This window comes from Gymnogyps californianus, chromosome 3, assembly GCF_018139145.2.
Source record: "Gymnogyps californianus isolate 813 chromosome 3, ASM1813914v2, whole genome shotgun sequence".
In the NCBI taxonomy this organism is placed as follows: domain Eukaryota; kingdom Metazoa; phylum Chordata; class Aves; order Accipitriformes; family Cathartidae; genus Gymnogyps; species Gymnogyps californianus.
The window spans coordinates 61,332,447-61,359,515 of record NC_059473.1 but is presented as its reverse complement, the minus strand read 5'-3'; the positions used below and the strand labels follow the sequence as shown (position 1 = coordinate 61,359,515).

Here is a 27,069-nt window from a genome sequence, read left to right as displayed (position 1 = left end):
AGAACTGGTAGTGCTTTTAGATCGTATTGATTTTATTTCATTGTCTTGAGATCATCTACCCTTAGCTCTAAGTATAACTCCAGACTCTCACATCTCTTAAAATATATACAGCCAAGGCTATGCATAACTTAAGGCTGGAATGCACTCCCCAGCTCAGCCTGGGCAAAGGGCTGTGCACAGCTGTGCAGAGCACCGCAAAAAGGCCAAGAGATAGTACGTGCCGCTGGGAATAGGGGTGCTCCGACACAACAGTCATGGCACTCAGGCAACAGCTAGTTGTCCAAGCCAGGTGCTGCAAAGAGTTTCAGCAACAGGAGACAAATCTTGGGATGTGCTTATAGGTTTCATGTAAGTCTGGGGTTTGTAGTGAGAGGAGTGACAGTCGCAATGCATGGACAGAAGACAAAAGGGGCTCTCAGGGACTAAATATATATGACATTTTTGTTAGTAGTTCAGATGGATCACAGTCAGCTACATCAAGCACAGCTAGCTTTCCAAAGGTGTTCACCTGTGGTGGAGCTGATTTCCCATTATGCATATAGGGAGGGGACAAGCAGGTATAGGATACAGCTGAAACATCTCCCTTTCATCCTTTTCCTGTTCTGCCTTTTCAATTCCCAGCTACTGTGAGAAGCTGGCTGCTACATGCCTTGGCCATGAGATGAGCAGGTGCTGAGAGGATTGAATTGAGAAGGACCTTATGTGACAGGCAGGTAAGTACTACATGGTACAAATGCTGGAGGGGCTGTCTGCTACAGAGCAAGGTCTTGCAAAATTTCTAATGTCAGCAAGGATATCTTGTCTCAGATGCCATGTAGATGGGACCCTCCAGCTTTATGGGAGCTAAGGTAGAAAGTTGCAGCCCATCTCCACACAGTGGGACTGCTGGAGGTAGACTGTTGGAGATGCGTGGGAAATGCAGTCTATAGGCACTTGGCAGCAGTAATACAGACTGGTTCATGGAGCAGCTCAGAACCATGAAGGGTTAAAAACAGCTAAGCTACAGTACCATCCCCCTTGGGAGAGAGACAGCATTAATATCTTCTTGTGTTCACTTGATGGAAGTGTCTTTTCTGAATCAAACATGCACTACTAGGTGAATCTTTAGTGCATTGAGCCAGTAATGACACAGTGCTTCTGACTCACAAATGACTCCCCTTATTTAAAGAATGAAGTAACAAAATCCCCCTCCTGACAGATTAAAAACAGTTCACCAGATCAGTTAAGCGTGGCCACCTATTGTACCTTTTCTGTTCAAAATCAATAGTATAGAAATTTACTAAGTGTATCATGTTGTAATACAAAATCCAAACTTATTTAATTTACCTCATACACTGAACATCCTCAACTATACCCCCTAAAAGAAAAAGAAAAGAAAAAATAACCCAACATTTTTGGCTCTAGTATATTGCCACTTTCCTATTGACTTCGGCCATAAAAGTCATTTAACGGATGTTCTTTGAAAGCAAACAGAATTCTTTTGCATTCTCGCTAGTCACCAAGATAGCAGTAGAATGGGGAGTCAGAAATAAGTCAGAAACAATTATAAATGAAGGCAACTTGTCAAAACTGAATTAGACAATTGTCTAAATCAAATCAGAAATCAAAAGCAGATGTAGCTAAGTAATATACTTCTGGTGCCGACCTGCCAGTTTAGCAGCTGCAAAACGTGCTGTAATGTAAAGCGTGGAGTCAATTTCTTCAGTCAGAATTCCGCCTTCACTCTACTGGACCAGGACCAATCCCAGAAGCGTCTGAATGTACTTGTGAATTGTACTTGGTTCTACCCTTGTTGTATATTCCATAGCTTGAAATATAAAACTTCCTATCTCTTTGGGGAGCTACAGCTCTTGGGCTATAGCATGCACATTTTCAGATGTCTTTCTCTCTCATCCAGATCCCAAGGGACCCCTAACCTATTAAAAGTTTTATGTTTTCAGACTGTGTTTGCCAAAATGCAGTCATGCTGGCAATCTTTGAGCCAGCAAAGACCATTGGAAGACATATCTTTTTGGTCTATCCTTGTTCTCATTCTTCCTCCTCCCATACCCACTTCTGGCACAGTGGATGGGGCCCCTCTAGCCTTTCGCAGGCAGGAGAACGAGAAGACTCATCACGGTACCAGAAAGAGAGAAGAAGCCAGTAGCAGGTAACACCAAGCATCCATGTAGAGCCCTGTGATTGTTGCAAGTACTACAAATATGCAGGTGGATTTTCAAAGGCATCCAGTGATTTTGTGAGGTTGAGTTGTGATGTCATTGAAAGGCTGACTATTGTGCAACAGACTTTTATTTTAGAAATAAGTGAAGAAAGAAATGGTACTGGAAACCAACACTGCAAATCTTCAATTTATATGAATCTGTTTAAATTATGAGAAAGCATTTTTCTCTCCTACTCCCAAATTCACTCTTCCTGTGCTTATATTTCTGTGAATCTGTTTTGACTGAGTTAAGAAAAATATCTGTGGGGCAGATGTGTTGCAAAAAGTAAAGACATTGTTCTGTATTGTAACCAAAGTGGCTTTGTTGAAGAGAATTGTAACTTCACAGTGTAATACTAAATGAGGTACCTCAGGTCTGTTGAGAATTCAACCATACAGACATTTCAGGATTCAGCATTGTAATGTTTCTATTACAGGCAGGGTGGGGTGACAAGATGCTATCATCAGATTTGGTTTGTACCAGCTCTAGTCTAGAAAAAAATGTCTTACATAGAGGAAACAGTAATTACCTCTATTCTCTCATTTTTCAAAGACTGTAAGAAGGGATGGTAGTTTTCTCAATCATTGCAAAAATATTTTTGAAAGAAACAAACTCAAAAGTCAGGAGAGGAAGATAGAAAAGAACCGATGTTTCTGAAATGAGGAAGTTTTCATAACAGAAAGAAAGAATCAGATGGTATTTTAACAACTGTTTTGGTATAGATCTCAATGTAGTACCTGAAAAGCTGACATGATCTCATTTACAGAGTTCCTTTGTTTCTTTGACTACAGTTAGAAGAAAATACTTCATATAATGCATTCTACAATCATTCTTTTAATTGTTAGCAAGCAGTGTTGTCTGGAAATAGCATCACACATGCAGCTGTACTTGTATACAATGTGTACAAAAGCACAGTAACAGACACTTCCAAAATGTGCATATTGGGTTAGCAGTACGCCTAGTAAAGCTCCAGACAGATTAATTAATTCCCCCACACCATGCTACAAGAATCTGAGCGAAGGCATATACAATTTAGGTTGCTTACTCAAAACAGGCTTTGAGTATTAGGCCTGGGAAATAATGAACCAAAATTGTGCTGATTTCCTGACAAGAAGGAGCTATAGTCTACCTGGGAATACCTTCCCCGCACAACAAAAAAGAACAGGCTGTAGCTTGCAGTTCTGCCAGAAGGCAGACTCATGCTGTCCATACCACACATAGCAGTTTAAGACACTGAGTGAAGAGTATGAATCAAACACAAGCATCAAATCTACTATAAATTAGATTATTATTTTTCCCTGTAGGGTACCTGTATCATCTGGCAATGTCCACATCAGACAAATGCCTTCAGGAAATAAAAAACATAATGGATTTAGAAGTCCTATGAAATGTTAAGCTGTGTAGAGAGATTGCCAAACAAAATGAGAAGCAAGGAACCAGGAAAAAAAAGCAGAAATAAAAGGGAAACTTGATCACAGTCAATGATTGCCATCGAGAACTGAGAAAGGAAGACTTTAAGCTTTTGTGTTTTGTGGGTGTAAAATATCCGTGAGCAAAAATGATTCAGGACTGATCAGAAGAGAGGAATCCAAAACTCTGGCTGGCATCCAGGAAGAATTAGTGGCATAAAATTAAAAAGGAATTTTGAGAACATGTGGGCTCACACGGAATTAAGGCATGGAGAGAGAGAAGAGGCGAAATGGAGAAAAAGGAGGATGAGGCAATGTTAGGCAGTTATAGATGACAATTTCCTAAACTATTACAGATAGATTTACAAGTTCATGTCAATCTGCTCCTTTGTGTAAAGTCTTCCAAGGAGCCACTGTAGCCATAGGGCCACTGCAGTCAGCTAGGGCAGGCAGTATGGAGCTGGTCTACGCTGAACTTTGTAAGTTTTCTCATTTCAATGCTGCACACAACTTTAACTACATTACATACTATAGGTCTCACTAGCTGGACCACACTGGTTGACATTCAGACCTTCAATCTGTTACTTTACCTGCTGAGTGTTAACAATTGAGGATCTTTTTCAGGTAATTAGCTAAAATCATTTACAGATTACATCAATATACCTTCTTGTTGCTTTAAAAATTGGGGTAGGTCTATAACTAGCCTTGAAGGTAGGGGAATTGGGAAAGAAATTTGAACTTCAGCTGGTTCACAGAGTTACAAATAGAACTAAATAACAGCAAGTGAGGACAAAAGGAACTGTAAGCTGCTACATTGCATTAGCACTTCAGCTTTTGAAATTATAAGACTAGCAGCTAATTCTGAAATCCAATCTAAATTTCTAGTGTACTTTCTACTATTCACCTTAGAGAAGTCACTGCAGAGGTACAGGCTACAGTGTTATGACACAGACAGATCTGTGCTGGAGCAGTTCCACCCAATTTGAAAGAAAAAGCTATTTAAAATCACATTTGGCTCATGAACTGGCCATAAAAAACTACTTCCCCAAGGTGCCATTGCCTGCCTTTATTACCCCTTGTCCTAAGAAGGACATTGTGAGCATCTCCTCTCTGGAGCTAAGACCCGAAACAGACCCTGCCCGAGCTAAACTCTCACCTGGCTTGGGGAATGGTTATTAGTCTGACAGCATGCAGCTGTATAAGGGAGGAATCAGCTCCGACCCCATCAGCTCTTTCAGCAAGAGCTGGTGCAGTCCTGAGACAGATTAGAAACTTTTATATGGGTAGCCTTACATGAGTTTTTGCAGCAACAAACTTCAGTCATTGTGTCTATTTGACTATCTGTGTTGATACATGAACTGATTTTAAAAAAGAAAAAAAAGAAAAAAGGAAAAAAAGAGTAAAAAAAAAATAAAATGAGGCATTTTAAAGCTGAACTGCTTGCTTTCTTGTGGTCTGAAGGGCAGCTTTGCAAGCCTTGCATAAGGTATACCCAGCAGAGGAGTGTGAAGGAAAAGAGAGAGCAGTAAACCCTCCTAGCAAATTTATTCTGGACAGGATAGTAATTAGTAACTACAGCCTCACCCACCAGTCCCTGCTGTTTTAATCCAAGCTCTGCACTGACGATGTACCTTGAAAATGTCCTCCTGGGAATACTGACAAAGACCTGTGCACTGTCCATGGCACTGGGATGACTCACAAAAAACATTTGAAAATCCTTCTTTCAGGCAGCCCTGCTAGGATTTTTGGAAGTGCATTGACTATTTATGCACAAGGGCCTTCAAGAAAAGAAAAAGTGTCTTTTAAAGCTGAGATTTTCAACAGTACTTAGGCTTTGTTTAGACTGGTAAACAGTGTGTGTGAGAGGAGTAGATCTAGACAGCAAACAGCTGGTACTGAGCAACCAATGCCAGCTACCCATGTTTCATCACTTGGGGTTATTTCAGACTAGAACTTGTCTGGTCCCATGGGCTGGATGATCATTAGTGATCAGAGCATGTTAGGTGTGTTCCTGCAGGGCATCATTCAGTTTGGTTTTGTCTGGTAGTAATCTGGGTTCTGCACTCTGAGACTGCTCTGAGCTATATGAAGTCTTGCCACAGACCCTCTCTGAAAAAGCCACTCAGAACTTTACCTCTTTGAATGTTCAGCCATCCCATTACACTTAGCGTCCTTCTTAGCTGTGTACTGATATCAGCAAGATCAGTTAGTACTAGCAAATGTAAAGCATGTAGACACTCTAAACCAATGATGTCACAGACTTAACATATCAGAGAAATGAGCTTTCAGACACTGAGTTCTAGAAAACCTGCACATTGCACACAATATTTTTCTTTTGAGATGTTAATCATGAAAAGAATGTAATTTTAGCAGATAAAATTCTGACCTCAACAGCAACAGAACTCCCAGAAAGTAAATTCTCATCATGCATGTCTGCCAAAGTGAAAAAACAAGGTGGATTTAAATGAGGTAAAGATTTGGCACTCAATACTTGAAAATTTTTTTATCTGAAACTAGAATCTATGCATTGCAATGGCTCCTTAATTGGGTCAAAAAATGCCTACCAGTCTTAACGAACGATGCTTGTACACACAGCACAGCTAAAATCATGCAAAATCTATCAGAGTAAGACATAAGCCTGGATCAATATTCAGTTAAAAATACATATTTTTCAGATCAGAAAATCTATACTTTTTAAAGCAATGTTAGATCAGCTACACTAATATTCACACCATTATTTTGCTTTCTTATATGTTACAACATATATTAGCATCTCTTTTAAAGTACAATATGAAGCCAGTCAGTTCTGTTTTCTCAATAAAACGTACTCTTCACTTCTATCTAAAAGTAATACCAGGTGTGAAATAACCTCAGATTGGCCAAACTTTAACAGATCCTCTGTTCTGAGGATTCAGACGGTCTAAGCATATGAGAGCCAAAAGTGAATTACAAACTGCAAAGAAAAAGTTCAAATTTGTTCCACAGTCAAAAATCACACCTATTAAATCATAATGACATTTCTTGTTTCAAGTTGTGCCCGTTCAGTTGTGTCATGCTAGTCACTGTGTTCCTGGTATTGCTTTTCAGGGAAGTCATTTGAATAGCAGAAGAGTTGCGCAAGTAGCTGGCAGATCTCTCATGCTGAGCTTTCCTCCTGCAGCGAAGCTGGTTGTTGAAATGTCTTCTAAAACTCTCACTGAGAAAATACAGTGCAAATGGGTTGACACAAGAGTTGCAGAAGCTTAGCACTCGGGCCACTAAGGTAACAACCATATGTCCTGTTGATGGATCAATCTCATTGTAATTAAAAGAGCGGTACATGTATAGCACATGGTTAGGAAACCAGCAGATAGCAAAGCAGCCAACAAAAACTAGAACAATTTTTGCTAGACGTTTCCGAGTCTCCATCTAAAAAGATGAAAAGAAGCCAAATGAACAACAACGAATAGAACTACTCCACATAACAGAATTAAAACATGTAGCATTTTGCTTTATGTTAGCTTTAACGACTATCATAAGTAAGGCCAGTAAAAATGCTTCCTTCAGGGGCTGAATTACTTTTTCGATCCCATTTACTTTCCTTTCTCACTTTCAGTTTACTTTCAGTGAAAGATCCTAGCTGTTTGCAGTTACAGAAGGTTGCTCTTTCTATATGATATACACAGCAAGAATGATTCATGACCCAAGTAAACATTGGCTTTTAGCCTGAAAGCATGCACCAAAGGATGTCATGAAACATAACCTTTTCTGATGAGATCTGAGTGCTTCGCTTGAAACTTAGCTTTAGTTAGAAAGCTATTTAGAAACCATTGGCTTTGAAATCTAGAGACATTGTGAGTGAAATGTAGAGACATTGCTAGGGTGTTAGCTATACAACGGTACTTGCATCCCATTATCTTGCCTGAAATGCTTCAGCTTGCACCTCTCTCCTAGACAAACCACCAAAACTGCATTGCACAGTATCTGAAGCATCTTAATTCCAGGGTAAGGTGAAAGGTTCAGTCAATCTTCAATAATGGCACAAAAGAAATGTACCTTAATTGCAGTGCTAAAGTATAATGGATTACAGTGTAGATATTGAGAGTGGCTGAAAAGTTGACAGGAAATGAGCTTACACAGTGGTTCCAAACTGAGAGAGGGAGAGAAACTGGCCAGGTAGACGGCACCAAAGGGAGGTAGAAACTTTCTACATATTCCCCCCAAAAGATTTATTATGTATGTCAGGTACCAAAGTTTTGCAAAGGCAGGAAAGTTTTCTGGCTTTGTTCAATTTTCTGAAAAAAATCAAGTGAATTTGTTCTAACAGGGTTTAAAAATATGTGAAAAAAATCTGTAAGTAGTTTTCTTGGCTCTATCTAAACCAAAACCATTGGGGAATTCACAAACGATGAGAAAACTCTAACATTCCAATTTGGTAGGATTTGCACTCAGATTGCAAAGGCAAACTAAAAGGTGCAGAGGTGCTATGGCCTAAAGAAATGTGAGTGGATAGCAATAGTCTGAATTCACTCCCTCTTGCTGGGAGATATGTAAGTACACTGGAATTTTCCATTCTTCTGAGCCTCATAGATTAACAAAAAGAAAAAAACTAAGTAGAATGAAAAAATATGTTCTTACTTTGAAAATACATGTGGGTTCAGAAATGCGATATAAATTAAATATTGTTTCCATCCTGAGGGTTCAGCCAAAAGGCGCTCTATATTTGACAGGAGAATAAAATAATACATGAAGTGCTAATATAGATGCATTTTTGACAAGAAACAGGCTAGAGTAGTAATGAAATGCTGAGCAAAGAGGACATGAGGGAATGTGGTCTTTCTTTTTAAAAGAATATGTACATGTTATATACGCAAGGAGATTTCAGTGAGTATAAAAGTATTTTCTAAAATATTGGCAGAGAAAACCCTTCCAAATTGTTTCAATGGGCATAAGTATTTTTCTCTATCAATACTAATGCTTTTGTAAAGTGGTTGAGGCACTTTCACTGCAAAAGCTGTTGTTTGTATATATAAATGTTCCTGCTAATGAACAGCCTGTTGCTATCTTATTACTTCCTGTGCCTTACAGGGAAGTTGGCTTTGTCCAGCATTTTAAAATGCTTTGTTAAAATGTTTATAGTGAAAGTTTTATAGCATCTATAATAGAAAGAGTATTAGAAAAGTGCGAGTTCAGGATTGTATCCAAGAAAGATCTACTGAGAAAGCCAAAGAAGAATCAGTTCATGCTCTATGTTCATATTTTCAGCACTCCTTGGTCTGAGAAGAACCTTAGATCCCCTAAGAAAAATTTTCCTTGCCCATGTCAGTTTTTTCATTTCCAAGCATAAATAAAACAGAGAGAATTTTCAAAAAGTTCATGTAAGATTTCTTCCCAAAATGGCTGCCTATAGAGATAGGTGAAACTACTACCATTAACTACAAAAACATTGTTCCTCAGTAAGAACACAAGTAATGGTTACAGTAACAACACATACAAACACGTATACCCATCCCATTTCTTGTTAGGAACATGCATTGATTGCATTGAATTTATATTCTTCCTTGCTCATATTCATTTACATACTGGGCTTAATACTGAGTAATTGTGAAAACAAAGAAATTTTTCAGATAATCCTCAGCTTAGTTCATGCATGTGGAAACTGAACTAATTGTCTGTGAAGTCCAACAATTTGCATATTATAGTTCCTGTACTTTCATTTATAAGTGTACACAGCACACAAATCTTTCATAGGGATGTAAAAAGCAAATTGCTTACCTGTCTTTTGCAATGCTCACTGTATTCTCCAGGGATGTTGTGAGCACTTTTTATTAAACTCTTTGCAATATGACAGTAGTAGATACTAATAATGGCAAGAGGGATAAGGAAATACACAAGGAAAATCAGCACAGAATGGATCTTTGGGTGCATGTCGTCCGTCATGGGGTATGGTATGCATGCTGTGAAAGTGGCATTATCCATGTCATTGATGTGGGCCAGTTCAGAGAACACTGCTTCAGGAACTGCTAGGAGCATGGAGATTACCCAGATGGCAATGGCTTTAAGACAGGTCCATAGCACTACACTGGAGGTCTGGATGTCCATGGGATTTACAATTGCTTTGTACCTGAAATTGATCAAAATGCAGATTCAAATTAAAAGGTATCTTTTCAAATTCAGCATGTGATGCATAAGGCCACTTCATACCTTTGATTAAAATAATGTCATATTTTGTTCTTATTTGAAATGTCAAGGGTTTGTAATCTTTCTTAAATTTGCATTCTCTAAATCTCTGGCTTCATCTGTATACCTAACCATCAGAGATGGCAAAAGGAGCCCTGGATACAATCTGTGGCTGTGAGTGCCCGTTCTGTGCCAGCCTGGTGAAAGCGCAGAAGCAGCCATGACTCTTTCTTTCTCCAAATCCCCCCAGCAAATACCCAAATGCGCATCCTACCTCCATACTTCTACCTCACTCTCGTACCAGCACATGCACACTAGAGTTTGCTTCCTTCCTCAGCTCCCATAGCCCAGGACTCCCTCCTGCCCGCCACCACGGCTTTCCCACTCTCAGGCTCCACCAGCCCCCCTGGGAGCACAGGGCAATAATCATCATTAATCACCTCTTGCCAGAGCAGCAACAATCGCTGCTGAGATGGCTCTTGCCTTTCCACTCCAGCACCTTTCTACACACAGATATACTGTTCTGACTGTAATGCCTGGAATATACACATCTTCATGAAGTCAGGCAGGAATGACTCCCAACGGTCTGTGCAGAAGTATTAAACTCTTAAATAAAGTAAACATTTCCACATCAATAGTTGGAAGCTACTGCTCTATACTGCATTTTGGGAAACCGTCTCATAATATATGATTACATATAAACCTTTGCAGAACTGATAATTTCATAACCATTACAATGAAAACAGGAAGAATTGCAGAGAATGGAAATATCACACTACAGCAAAGTAAAATGAATTAATAGAAGTAGACTCTGGTCAGGAATTCTTTTATTAAAAAAAAATTGTTGCAGGAGGTGATACAAAGTGAAAATTTACACGAGAAAAGGTCAGTTTTAAAAGGCCAAATATTTGGCCTTTGGAGTAAACGAAAAATATTTCAAGCATACCTTAATGTTTTGCTTAGATTTTTAATATATTTTGAAAATTTTTTTTGTCAAAATGTAAGTAAATTATGTTTTATTGTTTTCATTAAAAACTGAACATTAAACAAAACATTTCAGTTTGTCTAAGCTGTGGTAATTTGGAAGGTTGGGGTTTTTTTTGCTTCTTCAATTTTTTGTTTCTAGTTTTGATTTGATTGGGGATGGGTGGTTTTTTTTCTGAAATTGCACAAGTTTTGAGAAATAGAACAATTATTTTTCTTAAATATCTAAAGAAATGTTTAACAAGAAGAAGGGAGTCAGGAGAGATTCATACTCCAGGTACATAACTTTATTCATCTTAAGGTCTTTCCAGTCAGTGGAGATGTACTTTCAAAGGGTGATTCAGATTTTAGGTGTATTAAATCATCCTCTGAGGTGCTTGTTTTTCTGTTAGCTATACAATGAGCTTAGAGTGAGAAGAACTGTAACTTAGATGTCTCTACTTGGTGATAAAACTCCTTATCCATGAATGTAGATACATATACATGCATATACAAATATAAAGATGTATGGATATGAACAGGTGTCTAAATACATACCAAGGGTTAGGTTATGGCTAAATATAACATAGTTGCTGAAGGGAATGCTGAGAAATGGAGTTGTGATCCCAAAACCCCTTTATGGCTGATTTGCAGGTCCTGACAGGTACTTCATAGCCCCTCCACACCTTGAGCAGATGTTTGAGGAACTGCAGATAAAAGCTGTACCCCCATGCAGCAACTTGTGAGTTTGCTGGCAACCAACAGTGCAATTGGCTACGCCATGAAAATGTCTGGAGCAGAGCACTGTCTTGGAACCCTAGCAAACTTTTTCTTCAGAGAATATCTGAGTCAAAAAGTGCCTTGGAGTCCTCTTTCTCAGGACTGTGATAAGTTGTCTTATCACTAAATAATTAAAAATAATGGCTACGTTCATACCCTCTCTGAATTCAGAGAGAGGATTTTTACTGTGTCTTCACCCATATCATGGAGTAGAAAATAAAACTCAGTAAACAATCTCTGTTAATTTATGTTTACCATTTCTTCTAACACACAATGAGAAACTCCCTGGACACCAAGGTGTAAAGAAATCCTTTATACTGCCATGGGAAGAATAGAAGCTTCTGCACAAAGCATGAATGCTCTGCAGCACAAACTGTGACCTTATTATTCAGTAATTTACTTCCTATTGCTGTCTGCTTTGATTTCATTACATAAATACAGACCTTCTATTTCATTTCATTCAACTGAGGTGACGTCAAGTCCTTACATCTGTTCATTTCTTTAAAACTTTACATTGCTGGGGAAGAGCTGGTTTGGGGACTTTGGGGAGGGAGGACATTGGATAAAAATCATGTTTTGTACTACAGATTTTTTTTTCCTTTCTTTTCCCATTGCAGTGCTTCAAACTGTTTTGACCACAGCCCTATGACCCAAGACAATAATCATGTCACAATTAATTGTTTTAGCAGCATTCGGTCTGGTTAATATCTAAATCGGAGACCTTTTCAGAAGCCTTTACATTAGCAGAAGATATGGCATATATCTGTGCCTTGGCATATATCGCTGTTTCAGCAAACAGCATGCTTTCCCCTGAGCTACCACTAACTCCAAGTTGGAAGGCATTGGAGCAGAGTGCCCTTTTTCACAAAAACAGCTGGGTTCAGCCCAAAAAGCTTTGTCTTTAATCCTATCAAAATTCTGCTTGCTACTTCAGCTGACTACAAGATGGCACTCTTATTCCGAGGACTCAGCCCTGCACAGTACTCAGTGTCAACGGGAAGGAAAAGGCACTAAGTGCTTTACAAAATCTATCATCTTGTTTATATCTCTGAAAAGATACAGAGTAGAAAGAGACAGGTTACAGATAAAATAAAATGTAAATTGAGTGAAATTAGACGTGTTCCCAAAATGAACACCCAGCCTCTTCCTTTGTATAAAACCAGTGTAAGGCTAAAACATACCACCAACTGTTCAAATTACAAAGTGCGTATTTTCTATCAATAAAAAAACACTGGTAAATCAGAGTAAGGGTGCAAATTATTTAGTCAAATTAGTAAGCAAAATCCATCTTTTCCTTTACTTCACTAATGAAAAAAGAAAATTATAGGTTGCCATGAAGTTCAGGAAATAATTATAAATATGCATTTGGTTTTAATTAAAAGCCTTCATGTAAATTCTGTCTTCCTACATCCTCTATCATTATCACTGCTGACAAAGGCACCCCAACTCAGGAAATACTTTTATAAGTTTCCTTTCTTTGAAGCTGTGGTTTCTGCCAACAGACACAAGCACAAACTTGCCCATTCTACAGATTGCTTTGGATTGTACAGCATACTTTCATTATAAAGCAATCTCCTCCCTTCTACACAACCCAAAAAACTGATGAAAAAAAGAATATCCTCTTCCTCCAGAGTTATCACATGTTGCTACCTTCTGAACTCCAGTATAGCTTATCTACTTCTCCCCATCTTTGTTTTCAAAGGCCTTCGTAAAGGTATTTCTCAGAATGGAAAGCTCTACTCCTGTCTGCCACATCCACAACACTATTCCCCTCCCACGCACATGACTTCAAAAGAAGCTGCTCCATGATTAGTCCTAAGCTGTTCCTCCATTGCAGTGCTACCTCTTTTTCTAAAGTACTTTGTTGTGATGACCTTCAAAAACAAATTAAAAAGAAAAACCAAAACAACTAGACAATACTTAGGCAGCCACTGGACTGTGATTACAGCCTACCATTCTAACCAAATTGCCTCAATATCTCCTTGCCCTTTTGTTTCTGTATCTTCTGTTGTGTCTACTCAAAAACACTTCAGATCAAGGACTTTCTTCTTGTTCCTGTTCGTATAGCACCTACCACAAATAAGACCCTAATTTATCATCTAGTTTCCTACATGCCATCACAATGCAAATACATAAATATAATAATGAAGCATCATAAACCACGCAGAGACCTAATTCAGGCAGGGCAGATCCATACTACTTTGATTCAATTTCCATTTTAATCCTGGAGCTGGAGGTGTTGGTATCATTGGCCTTATTATAAAGCTTCTGTTTTAAGTGATATTGCTGTGTCAAATGATGTACTGCATTTCCTGCAAACTAGAGTCATTTATCAAAATCATTTATATGTTAGCATTTTATTGTGTCATTGCATGAAGATTTCAAACATAAAAAGACAGCATTTAGCCTAACAATATAAAAGGATATAAACATATCTCAATAGGAAACATGGTTGTATGGTCAATATTAGTTAAAAATACTAATATTGCGTCCAGTTGTAGTCCACTCCACTACAGTAAAACGAAGTTTTGGATGGGGTCAAATCCCTTTTCCTTGTATGGGCAGTTCTGTTGACTTAATTCCAGTTGAATCATTAAGAGGAGAACAATTTATCTAGCTGAGAACAACGTGGAATCATTTGATGTCCACTGTTGTGGGAACTTCTTTCACAACACACAAACAGTCTGAGATTTGCATTTATTCTATTTTATTCTTATAAATTCTTGCAATTTAAAGTAGATTTCTTAATTTTTTTATAGTTAGTCCCAACATTTTTGTTCTGTGCTTATCTCTTAAGTGCAAAGAGTTGCATTCGCTAGGACTGAGCATCTCAGAGGTCTGATAGCTAAATATAATGAACACTATTTGAAATTAAGACCAGCAGACCATGTGTAAACACAATTAAAATGAATGTCAATGGCATGTGTTCTGTGCTTCTCAGGGGGAAAATCCTAAGATTTTCCTAAGTGGAAAAAGTTTTCCACTCTATAGAATACGGTCTGTTGAGCCAAAAACTATCAATAATGCTTCAACAAAAAAGTCTGATTTAGTCTTGTATTGGGTTTGTGTGGCAAGGTTTTGGTAGCGGGGGGGCTACAGGGGTGGCCTCTGTGAGAAGATGCCAGAAGCTTCCCCTATGTCCAATAAAGTCAATGCCAGCCGGTTCCAGGACAGACCCGCCGCTGGCCAAGGCCGAGCCCATCAGCAACAGTGGTAGTGCTTCTGTGATAACATATTTAAGAAAGGGAAAAGAAGTTACAGGGGGAGTAGTAGTTGCAGCCAGAGAGAGCAGAGTGAGAAGATGTGAGAGAAACAACTCCGCAGACACCAAGGTCAGGGAAGAAGGAGGGGGAGGAGGTGCTCCGGGCGCCGGAGCAGAGATTCCCCTGCAGCCCGTGGTGAAGACCATGGTGAGGCAGGCTGTCCCCCTGCAGCCCATGGAGGTCCACGGTGGAGCAGATATCCACCTGCAGCCCATGGAGGACCCCACGCCGGAGCAGGTGGATGCCTGAAGGACGCTGTGACCCCGTGGGAAGCCCATGCTGGAGCAGGCTTCTGGCAGGACCTGTGGACCCATGGCCCCGTGGAGAGAGGAGCCCATGCTGAAGCAGGTTTGCTGGCAGGACTTGTGACTCTGTGGGGGACCCACGCTGGAGCAGTCTGTTCCTGAAGGACTGCACCCCATGGATGGGACCCATGCTGGAGCAGTTCGTGAAGAACTGCAGCCCGTGGGAAGGACTCATGTTGGAGAAGTTCATGAAGGACTGTCTCCCGTGGGAGGGACCCCAAGCTGGACCAGGGGAAGAGTGTGAGGAGTCCTCCCCCTGAGGAGGAAGGAGCGGCAGAAACAACGTGTGATGAACTGACCCAAACCCCCATTCCCCATTCCCCTGCGCCGCTCGGGGGGGAGGAGGTAGAGAAAATCGGGAGTAAAGTTAAGCCTGGGAAGAAGGGAGGGGTGGGGGGAAGGTGTTTTAAGATTTGGTCTTATTTCTCATTATCCTGCTCTGATTTGACTAGTAAGAAATTAAACTAATTTCCCCAAGTCGAGTCTGTTTCGCCTGTGACGGTAATTAGTGAGTGATCTCCCTGTCCTTACCTCGACCCACGAGCCTTTCATTTTATTTTCTTTCCCCTGTCCAGTTGAGGAGGTGGAGTGATAGAGCGGCTTTTGTGGGCACCTGGCATCCAGCCAAGGTCAACCCATCACAAGTCTTTTGGATGGTGATTTCTCCACCCCGAAAAGAATCAAAATATACGTTTCCCAGGATGGGGTGTTTTTCCGCATGAAATATATTACGTGTCCTGTCGGCCCAGTGTTTCAGAGGAGAAATTTCCTCTTTCCTTTTCCTTTTTTCTTCTCTTGCTACTTCTTTCTCTCACCATTCACCTCATATTAGCTAACTATATTTCTTACAAGCTCATACAAATCTTGCAATGCTAGCTCACTGCCTGCAATCTGGCTTTTTAGTTCTACTTCTCTAAGCCCGTTTACTTGTAACTGCACTAGTTAAAGTACCATTAGTAATTTGTTCAATTCTCCTCCCGAAAGCAGTAATAGTAAGTTGTTTCACTGGCTATTATTCAGAAAAGTTCATATATGTCAGTATTCCCAGTAGATTTATATTTAAGTTTGATAATTCCAAGTCACTGATGAACATATTTTTACATATCTGAAGACAGACAAATATGTCTTCAGTAGAGTTGCAGTTTCTATAAGTTTCTACTGTGAAAATGAAGAGAAGAGAAGAGAAGAGAAGAGAAGAGAAGAGAAGAGAAGAGAAGAGAAGAGAAGAGAAGAGAAGAGAAGAGAAGAGAAGAGGGGAAGGGGAAGGCAACCAGGAGCCAAATCTAACAAAAATTTATGCTACATCTATATTAGCAAACTAAACAGCGCCAGAGCCTATTCTTCATCCTGGAGGCAAAGTGGCATTGGCTGGACACCCACGACCGCTCCATTAAACTCTTTAATCTCCCAATACGAGACCATCACATCCAAACAAAATAGGCAGTTTACACTTCTGTTGGTAATGGCCCCTGGGCTTGTGTTTAATCTTGAATCATGCCTAGAAATCGTTTAGGAGAATATTGATTGACCCAGGTCAAAACCACACCATGGACTGCTCTAATAACAGTTTGACAAGTGGTTGACTTCCAGTGCTCAGGCCCATGTTTTGGCACTGTTGAATATGTTTTTGTGCATATATATATAAAAATATATACACACATATATCTGTGCATATGAACATATATGCATAGCAAAAACCCATACACTTTCAGGTGCCTGGTCCCAAGAACACCACCCAGAAGTCTTGTGCAATAGTTGGCCTACCCCATCCCGCTGTGCCCCTCCTTTTTTGACTTTTAAATTAAGCAAGTAGCTGTTATTTCCCCTGCTGTGCATGCCGGGATCTCCCCTGATCAGACCTACTCAGTTTGCATCTAAGCTTTATTAGGATCCTGAAACTAAGCACAGCAAAGCTGAGGGGCCTGATCTCAAAGCTGTGTTTAAATAATGGCTGGAGCGCGCCGAAGTCATTAGCCTTCACCAAACAGCTGTGGCAAAGGCAGCTCTGGTACCTGCCTCTCCAAGAACAAAATGGTGCATTCATTCAGCCGGGGTGTCTGGGAGTCATTGCCCAGCCCTGCTAGACAGTGGCTCAAAATTAACACTTCATCAATGAGGAGAGAACCTTATTCTTAGCAGGCTATGTTGTACAGACCCCTGGATATAGCATTTCCCACTGGGAAGTACAAGGCAGCTTAGCATGTGTATTCTCTTGGCTTTTATTGCCTTTTGTGGAGTATTTACCTCATTCCAACACTAATTTGGAATTCTGGATTTTGGATTCTGCTCAGGAGGGGTGGATAGGAGGAGGGGAAAGTCAACACCTAGGTTAGAGGTTAGGCATTGCAACGTGTAGCCTAGACAAGCTTACGTATTCTTTGGCTTTGTTCCCTAGCGCTCTGCTCTCCATTTAGTCATATTACTTCTTCCTCACTATAATCTTATTGTAAGAAAAAAATCTTAGAAAACCACACCTAACCTAGTCTTATTCTTTCAGAGTTTATATTCTGAATCCTGAAGGGTCAGAGCAGTTTGAGGAAAGATAAATATTTCCCCAAATGGGCTTGATCCAAATCCCATTGATACCCCTGTCTTTAGATTGATGAGACAGAGATGCAGGCTTATCTGCATATCCGCCATATGCTTGCTGCATGTCTCCCAGCAATGATATCCATAAATTCTTAAATGAAGAAGATCTCATAAAATCATCACTGCTGGAGCAGAAGGTCAATAAAAATATCAGTTACAGAAACTAAAGTGCCTGGAAGCAGAAATCCTGAGTGTAAAATATGCTCAGTGCCAGTTTACCTTTATAAAATTGTTGTTGTTACAAAACAATTCCTCCCATTTCCTTGACGAATTCAGTAATAGTCCATGCCATGGCAGATAACATAACTATTAAGGAGAACATTACATGGTCAGATGTTTTAGAAATGCTGCAAGCCAGGAAGAATTAAATAGCCAAACCTCTATTAATGTATCTGGAACAGACTTAGATTTTACCATTTGAGAATCTAGACCCCAAATCTCTAATTTCTAAATTAAAAAAGCTGCAACTTCATTTATTTGCTCCAATACTATCATCTAGAAGGCTCCACTCTGTCACTTTTAAACTTGTTTCCAGTTCGATTTCATTTGCAACTTCTGTTCTTAGTTTGCGTTGAAATCAGCGTAGATGGAAAAAACAAGTACACACCACGGTAAAAAAAGGAACATTAAAAAATCAAAGAGGAAAAAGTTCATATAGCAATCCTTAAAATACAAACAATCAAACTTGGAGCCAAAGCACAAACATGACTCTATGTTTAAAAAAATACTGTGAAAAGTAGTTGGAAAAAAATGAAACAGTATTCGGGATAGTCATGTGAAGGACAAAACAGAATCATACAAGATAGAATGACAACATATCAGAATAATCCATTTCTCTCATGTTCATACATACACCATGATTTTATTTGTACGTACGCTCTTACAAAGCTGGAAATACACAATTAAATCTACATGCAGCAGATGTAATTATGCCAAGGTTTGTATGGATTATTTGTCTCTTGGTTATTTTCTCTGACATTTGACAAGCTGTGTCAAGTTAATTCCAAAACACACTTCTTTTCAATGGACACCGAAGTAGGTTTCCTCTTACTTTCCACAAATTTCATGAACTTGTAAGAACTTACTTGTTATTTGTAGTCACACTGTCAAATTGGGCTGAATCTCAGCATGGATTTAGAAGTTACTAGTGGAGGTACATGTTTAGACCTAGGGATTGTGACTGCATATACCTTGTTTCATTAGTACATATAAAAACACACAAAAATAATTTAGCATCAGGAATATATAGCCTGGAAGAATGGTTCTGCAGCAAAATCCATATGAGAAATACACTAGTTCTTCTATAATTAAACTATTTAAAATGAAGATTCAATTAAATTATCCCTTTTGGGAAGGATGGGTTGGGTGGGGCTTTGAGCAACCTGGTCTAGTGGAATGTGTCCCTGCCCATGGCAGGGGGGCTGGAACTAGATGATCTTTAAGGTCTGTTCCAACCCAAACTGTTGTATGATGCTATATGATGATATGGTATTTGAGAGTTCCACCACTCACATATATATGATATTTATTATTTGTTGTCTAACAAATTTATCATTACAGAAAACTTGTGAAATCTTTTCCCTAGAGAAAGCATTGGTAGAGCATATTTGATCTTTGACATAATTTCTGAGGACCTGCTAAATGCAGACTTGAGAATTCCAGCAGTCCAATTTGAATAAACCCATTGCAATGTAATATATAAGGGAATTGTGTGCCATGTTATGGGGAGAGGCAAACAAATAAAATAAATGTATGGAGATTTATGTTCAGGCCTGCTCGGTAAGAATTCAGCTGGATCTGCTGTTTAGCAGCTATTTTGTCTGTCACAGGCACAGGCTTTTACTGATCAAAGAAACAGGAAACAGGAGGAATGGTTTTGTAACAGTTTCTCAGGTTTTAGGTTGCAGCCTACAAAAGGCTATGGGACACTGGCATTTGCATTAATCAAAGCAAAGTTGACTTTGATTGTGCAATGCACAACACAGGTATTGCATTGATCACTGACTAGGATAAACACCACAGCCATTTCTCACTTTGCCATCCTCAGGACTAAACTGTTTCCATATGAGTTGAAGAGCACACACAGGACACATGCACAAAGGCAGGAGTTTAACAGATGCGTGTGTCTATGAAGTTTGAGAAAAATTTGCCTAACTTGGGAGGAAAATGTTATTTCCTGAGAAATCATTTTCAGCTATGCAAAGATGGTCACAAGAGAAACTTCTCCAACAGCTGATTTGAATTGCCCGACTTGGACAAACTTAGAATAGGTAACTCCTTAACCTACTCCAGACATAAAATTCCTTCTGCGTTGTTGGGGGGGGTTGCCATCCCTTTTTTCTTTCTGGAATATTTTCCATCATATTCCTTTTAGCTGTATGGAATGGATACAAATGAACTAGAACATTTTGGAGTGGGGACAGGCAAAGACAGGCTTCACTGTTTAACTTGACAAAATATGTCAGAGTTTCATCAAAGGTGTTCTGGCAAGCTTTATTTTGTGAGTCAAGTTTGCACATATAAACTAAAGGGTGAGCTGAAAAAAATGTGAGAGGCAAAGCTTGCCCAACCTCTCTTAAATTTCTTTTGCTTTGCCTGCTATTGCATAATTATAACCACACTGCTACAGCCTACAGTGAGAGGAACATCTGGACCATCATTTCTTTTAATGTACTTCAGTAAGTCATTCATTCCATACATTTACCTCAAGTGTTAGGGTTTCTAAGATACATACTTATAGATTCTACTCGTTCCGTATAATTTTGTTTTTCCATCTACTATATACAGTCAAGGCATTGTTTTTCTCTTATACAGATAATCTTTCATTTTACCTTTGATTATTTTTTCTTTGTTTTTTGGTTAATTATAAGAAATTTTCAAGATGCCATTTAATACTACTTTCCTTGTAAAGGCTCTTTAGTCCCTGAATATCAGCTATTAGAGCTCAAAAGGAAATCATATCCACTTTCCTGCTTCACCTGTTCCGCTACATGTAATAAGAAATGAGGATTTTAGAAGTCTCCTATCACTATATTTCAGCCTGAATTAGCACCTAACATAACAAAAGAAGAAACTTTAAATAAATTCTGAAGAAGAGTAGAAAGAAATTTTTAAGAGTGATTTTACTAATGAAAAATCCTAAAGTAGTTACTAGGGCACCTTTTCACACTTCTGAATGTCTTCAAAACATTTCCTGAGTCCCCCAAAAAGTAGGAGACAGTAGACATGCAAACTGAGCCACAATAGTTTTTGTTATCTGTTGTAGTCAGAAGACAGCACATAGATATTAAACTTGCACAAAACATTTTTGAGCCTTTTTACACTTTTAAAAATACAGATTGCAATCTTCCAAATATAAAGCAAATAAATAAAGAAATAAAACAAACAAACAAACAAAGGATCAAATAGTTTAGCTATGCAAATCTATAGAATACATTTTAAGCATCTCAGGCACTGTATTTAGTTATTTAAATACGAATTTAAAATTTCAAACTCCTTTGTTATTAAGACACAGGAAAGGAGTCATGTCACTAACGAAAAATAACTCTGTTACCTGGTTAATCAAGTATTTGTCTCATCAAAGGTGTCTTTCTGTCACACTTTTTAGGAAGAATAAAAGAAGATGCTATTTCATATGCAGTAGGGCGAGTTGCTCCACTGTTCAGCTTCACTGTCTCCATTAGAGTGCAGCAGGACTGTATTTGAGCTAACGTATTTAAACCCTTCATTAGAAAGAAAATTCAGTGTACAAAAAGTAGCAAAATTAAATTTAATCCTATTTTTACAGATCACATAAAAAGTGATACATAAATGACAGCCAAAGAGAAAAGGAAAGACTGTGGGACAAATCTAAAGTTGTTTTAAGGGGCTGTCATTTATTCCTTCAAAGTCTATTCACCTCAGGTCTCTTGGCATTTTGTGGGTACAATTGCTTTTCATCAGCATATACAATAATGCAGTGATGGCCAGAGGTGCATACTGTAGCACTAATTCTCAGTCCTCTGCCCCCTGAGCTTTTCCAGCCACCTCTTCAGACCAAGGTTTATGCATCATCCAGACCTCTAGCTCTGAAAAGCATCTTGGAAACACCTTTCTGTACTTGTGCTCCACTTCCTTACCCTAGATTCATTCCCAGGCACAAAACGACAAGATCTTTCACGCTGAGAAGAGGATGAGGATCCCCATGGGCCCAGTTTGCATTCTGAGCTAACTACATGGCCCACCATGGACATAAATTGGGAAAACACTCCCTGGAGCAGTGAACAAGTTCATGGGATGGTTCAAGTCAAGCATAGTTCAAGTCAGGTTCATCCCCGGCTTCTGTCTTTTTGCAGTGAGGAGACACTGGCACACCTTTTCTTCATGTGTGCCATGCTGCAGTCCCTCGGGCAACACTTCTCCTCCCACCTCTTTATTTTTACCCTCCTTATCCAAGACCACACCAAGTCCTGGGACTTTCTCATCAACATCCATTAGCCCTGGCCAAAACTGAAGTCCATGGCCCCTGGAGAAGCAAGCTTGACAGGGGACCCATTTTTAGTTCCTTGTCCTACCACACCTCTAGGAAGTACACCCCCGGCCATCATGCACCAGCTCTGTGGGCACTTTCAGGGTGTGCTGAGTGCTGTTGGGGGTGTTCTGCCCTATGGCCCCCTTAGTTCTCTATTTTTTTTTGTTTTGTACTTTTTTGTCCCTCAGCCTCCTTCCTTTTTTCACTTGTCATCCACTGTAATTATTATGTTTTCTCTTTCTGTAATCCACCCTCTGTTTTTCCCTTGTTTTTTTAAACCAGAGAAATATTAAGGTTTCTAGAGGTGGTCTGATTTCTCTGCAATAGACAAAAATCAATAGGAGTAGTGGCCATGAGGGACAGGGGTGCTGCCCCTGCACTTCTCCTGCGTGGCAGTGAGAAGGGACGGCTGGCTCAGCAGCACTGCTCCTGTGCTGCCTTCTGCACCCCAGAGGAGAGGGAGATCGCACCCTCCTCTGATGCCAACACACTGCACTACCAGTGCCACCATCGTCTCTGCTGCCACCATCCCCACCACTGCCGATGACCTCCCACCCTCCTCTGCTCCAAAATGTGTGAGGCTGCAGCTGGGCACCACCGCCCACACCTGGCAGCCAGACCCACAGGAGCTCGAGGGTGGGAAGGGTTCTTTGATGGGACCAGCTGCTGTTCCTGGGATGGGGATGGGAAACCTTGGGCAGATCTGCTGTATGCTGCCAAATTCAATCTGCAAGTGCGCTCTAGGGAAGTCTAGGAAGCACTGTTAGAAATTACATATCACATTTGTACACAAAAAAACCCCAAACCAAAACCCAAATAATCTCAGTACTAGATAATGAAGCTTCCAGATAGAAGGTGCACGTTTGTCACACTGAAAGCACTAGTGATGCTCAGAGGGACTTCTGTGACAAAAAGCCATATTAAATAAAGCAATTTTTAAAAAGATACATATGCAATGAATACTACTTTTTCTTCCTTATAGCTTCAGTTTGTAGGTAATGATGGTTAAGAGTTTATTGCTTCTGTAGCCATTGTTGTTAAATGTATCACATAGATGTAATTTGCCATGCAGAATTTCCACATAAACAATAAGTGCTAATTACACTGTGGAAACTAAGACAACCTCCCTTATCCTAATTCAGACAGACACACTGTAAAGAACTCTAAATATTTCTAAATCTGTTCCTTAGCAAACCAATGTCTGGAGTTCTATACAGTCCTGTGGTAACAGGGAGTAAAAAGCAGGAAAGGCTTTAAAGATCATATATTAAAATGTACTTTGAGTATTATCTGTGAAAGAAGGGGTCACTGAGAACACATTGTATACCAGACCAAATATGTACTGGATTATAATGGAGCCTTTTTAGCAATATCGCTGCTTCCAAACTGCTAACATCCTATGTTAGATTTGCTTATCTGGAGAAAACACTGCCCCTAGCCAGACCTTGCCTCCTCAGCTCCTCTTGGTGGTGCAGGATGCTGCCACCACTCCTGATCTGCCAACATAATTACCCATAACCGATCTAGTCAAGATGACACACTTTAGGATCTGGCTACAAATTAGTGTGACAAAAACCCCTCCACACCAGTGCCTCCCCTTTAGTTCAACACAAGTGTCGTACAAAAAAGTAGACCTGAGTCCAACCCAAACTCCATTGAGAGTCCAGCCCGCTTCACTCAGAGATGACTTGGGCCCCTAGGAGACAAGACACTGATCTCTGAAGTCAGTGGCTGCTCTTCTGACTGAAAAAGAAACGGGTTTTGTTCTAAGTAACTAAAAATGTAACTGCAGAGGTTAAAGAAACAGAGTTGTTAAATTCTTAGTATAACCATTCTGATATTTGTATATACTCCAAAATGCTGGAGGAACATATTTATTATAAGCTTATATGGTCACAGCACACCATCTGTAGCTGTTTTCTAGGATGTGTAATTCTAAATGCATTCAGTGTAAACAGATTCGACATTATTACTACTTGAATCTTTACTGATATTAAAAGAACGATATAAAATTACATGGGAAGAGCAAACAATGAATGATCCAAAGCTATATAAAAAGTAAATGAATGAATCCTTAAACATTAAAGCACCAGCATTCCCTCACATTATATTTTACTAGAGAGATGATCTCCTCTGCAAATAACTTCTTCCCTTTTCAAATAAGATACCACAATCATACTTTTAAACAGTGGAAATAGAGCAGAGAGAAAACCACAAGGTTTGCTTGCCTCTCCAAGGACAGTTTTTGACATACTCTTTAACTGAGGTGATCAGAGAGTTACAGTTGTTCACTTTAAGGTATGTTTTGCAAGCTCTTCTTGAAAAATATAATCTGTTTTCATAAGTTACAAAGTCTTTATACACAAGCATTTTAGGTCCTGATTGAAACACCACTGAAATTGATGACCACTGAAGACTACCCTCAGGTGGAATCAAACAAATTACTGAATTGGCTAAAAAAAAGAAATAAATTATAGTTATACTCTATAAAAAAAGGATTAAAAGTTTTAAAGAAATGTAAGTGTGAAGATACATTACTAAACTCAAGCCTTTACATCATGCGCCAATGTAATGCATTGGTTCGGCTTAAAATCCAACAAAAGAAAATAGGGTAATTCCTATGGAGAAGGAATTAAACATTTTCATTTCTGGCTAAAAAAAAATTGCTTAGATAAGGGAAGAACGATAATTTCATTTAATTTAAGGTTGCCAATTACACTGCAAGATTTTGTCTTTCAGAGCCTGAAGCACAGTCCAACAGCCACCCAGTTGCTATAAATCCTTTAAGTACCCATTTATTAATTAGTAATTGGGAGGAAAAACTTGGAGTCCAGCTCTTTGTTTCTTCCTAATTTGACAAGTACTGGAGATGGAAGTGTTACTTTCTAGTTTGTTTGGGGGGGGGTTCTTTATTTTCTTTTTTTTTTTTCCTTTTCTATAAGTTCAGAAGAAGGCAAAATGAATAGTTTGAACAAAAGTTTAAGACTGACAATTACAACAGAACAGTTTGTTGCCTCCAAATTCCCAGAGGCTGAACTAGTTCTGGCAATCACCTCTGGTAACCTAGGTGCCTTCTGCTACTAGGGCACAAACACACATACACGCACACACACACACTTTCTCGGCAGAAAGAAACAAATTGATTAAAAATACCTCTGTGCTTGACTTGGTTTAAGCTGCTCACTGGCTGTTGACATATCACTGCGGCTTGGCATGGGTCGTATTTAGCGTCTAAAACCTTCCTCTAATGAATAAGATTTCAATACATGGGCTGTTCCAGGACCATCCCAGAGGCGCCAAAGACAGGACTAAACCCAGTTCTTGCAGCTGGCACCCTGGAAGCTGGAGGACCACACGCACCCATTTCCAGAAACCCTTTAACTTAAGTTAGTACCAGACTTGCCATCAGTCAGTGAGGGAAGGAGAAGCATGGGCACCTCACAAGTTGGAATGAGGGGACTGCAAACCAGGGATACCTTATCAGCGGGGTGCTTTACCTTTCATGCCAGCTCCAGCTAGCCTTAGCCCAAGCTGCAGAGAGCTGAGAAGGGGCAGCCCATCTTTCCTACCTGTCGGCACTGAGGGCGGTGAGGGTGAAGACAGAGACACCAACGGAGGTGAGCTGGATGGCAGGGATGAGCTTGCACCCCACCTCCCCAAAGAGCCACTCCTCGGAGAAATACCGGGAGGCATCCACGGGTACACAGGTCACTAGCAGCAGCAGATCACCAGCAGCGAGGCTGGAGATGAAGATGTTGGGCACACTCCTCATGGCGCTGTTGGAGATGAAGATCTTCATGAGGGTGATGTTGCCCAGCAAGCCCACAGTGATGATAAGCAGGTAAAGCGAAGGGATCACGCAGCGGACGGTGAACATGGCCGTGCCCCGCCCCGGGGGCAGCAGGGCTGCGTCTGGCACCAGCTGGGCGCTCCCATTCCCCCCGAGGGGCATTGCTGTGAGCTCGGGCGGCGGCTCTGTCTCCATCCTCCAGCCTCGGGCAGACTGAAGGTCTCCAGTGCAAAGTGCAGTGGGAGCCACTGGAAAACTTCACCTCTCTGCAAGTCAGCCAACTTTCTGCCCCTTTCCTCCTGCCTTTCTTCCTCCCCCTTTTTCTCCGCCGAGTTTTCTCCCTTCAGAAATGCAGAGGAAGCACTGTCCGCCGGCGCAGGCGGCGGGGGGGGAAATAAAAAATCCCGCGCCGCTCCCTTTCAGCTCTCTGGACCAGCCCTCTCCGGCTGGGCAGGAGGGCGAGATCCTGAGCCTCGGGGGCAGCGACCGCCACCAGGACAGCAGCCTGCCCTCGCCCCCGGGAGCGCCCTCGGGGCGCCGCCGCCGCAGAGGCGCGGCCCCGCCGCCTCCCCGCGCCCGCCGGGGCCGCAGCGGCCGCCCCGCGGGGGCCGGGGGCCGGGGCCGCGCTGCCGCGGAGCCGCCGGCGCTGTCCAGCGGCGCCGGTGCTGCTCGCCCCGCGGCGGCGGGCGGCGGAGCCGGAGCCGGGGCGAGGCGCAGAGAGAGCCCGCTCCTTACTCCGCAGCCCCGATTTATACCTGGTGCTGGGAGGAGCCGCCCCGCCTCTCCTCCTGCAAGCGCTTGTGCCCTCGCCCCAGCCCCGGGACGCCGAGGTGGATCTTGCGCGGAGGAGAGACGCGGATCCCGGAGCCGCCGCCGTTCCGCGGGGTCCCAAACCCTTAGCGCGACGGGGACGGCTCGGGGCGGGGGGGGGGGGAAGGGGGGGGCGGCCTCTCCCCTCCGCCGCTGCCCTCCGCAAGCAGCCCCCCGAGAGGCGCTGCCCGGCAAACCGGAGAGCTGTCCGCCACGTCGGGCGGAAGGCAGGATCGCCTCCGGGAAACCCGTCTTCCAGCGTCTTACCCAGGTGAAACCACGGCGCTTTG

The 27,069-nt window shown here is 41.0% G+C and overlaps 1 protein-coding gene across 1 annotated transcript; it reads right to left on the bottom strand.

Annotated features, from left to right (window-relative positions):
• Window positions 1–6,616: 6,616 nt before the first annotated feature.
• Window positions 6,617–26,164, bottom strand: NMBR (neuromedin B receptor). Its single transcript, XM_050894780.1, has 3 exons — window positions 25,749–26,164; window positions 9,365–9,713; window positions 6,617–7,018 (listed from the first exon to the last, which is right to left on the bottom strand). Exons 1-3 carry the CDS (start codon window positions 26,162–26,164, stop codon window positions 6,617–6,619), a joined length of 1,167 nt encoding a protein of 388 aa, XP_050750737.1.
• Window positions 26,165–27,069: the final 905 nt, after the last annotated feature.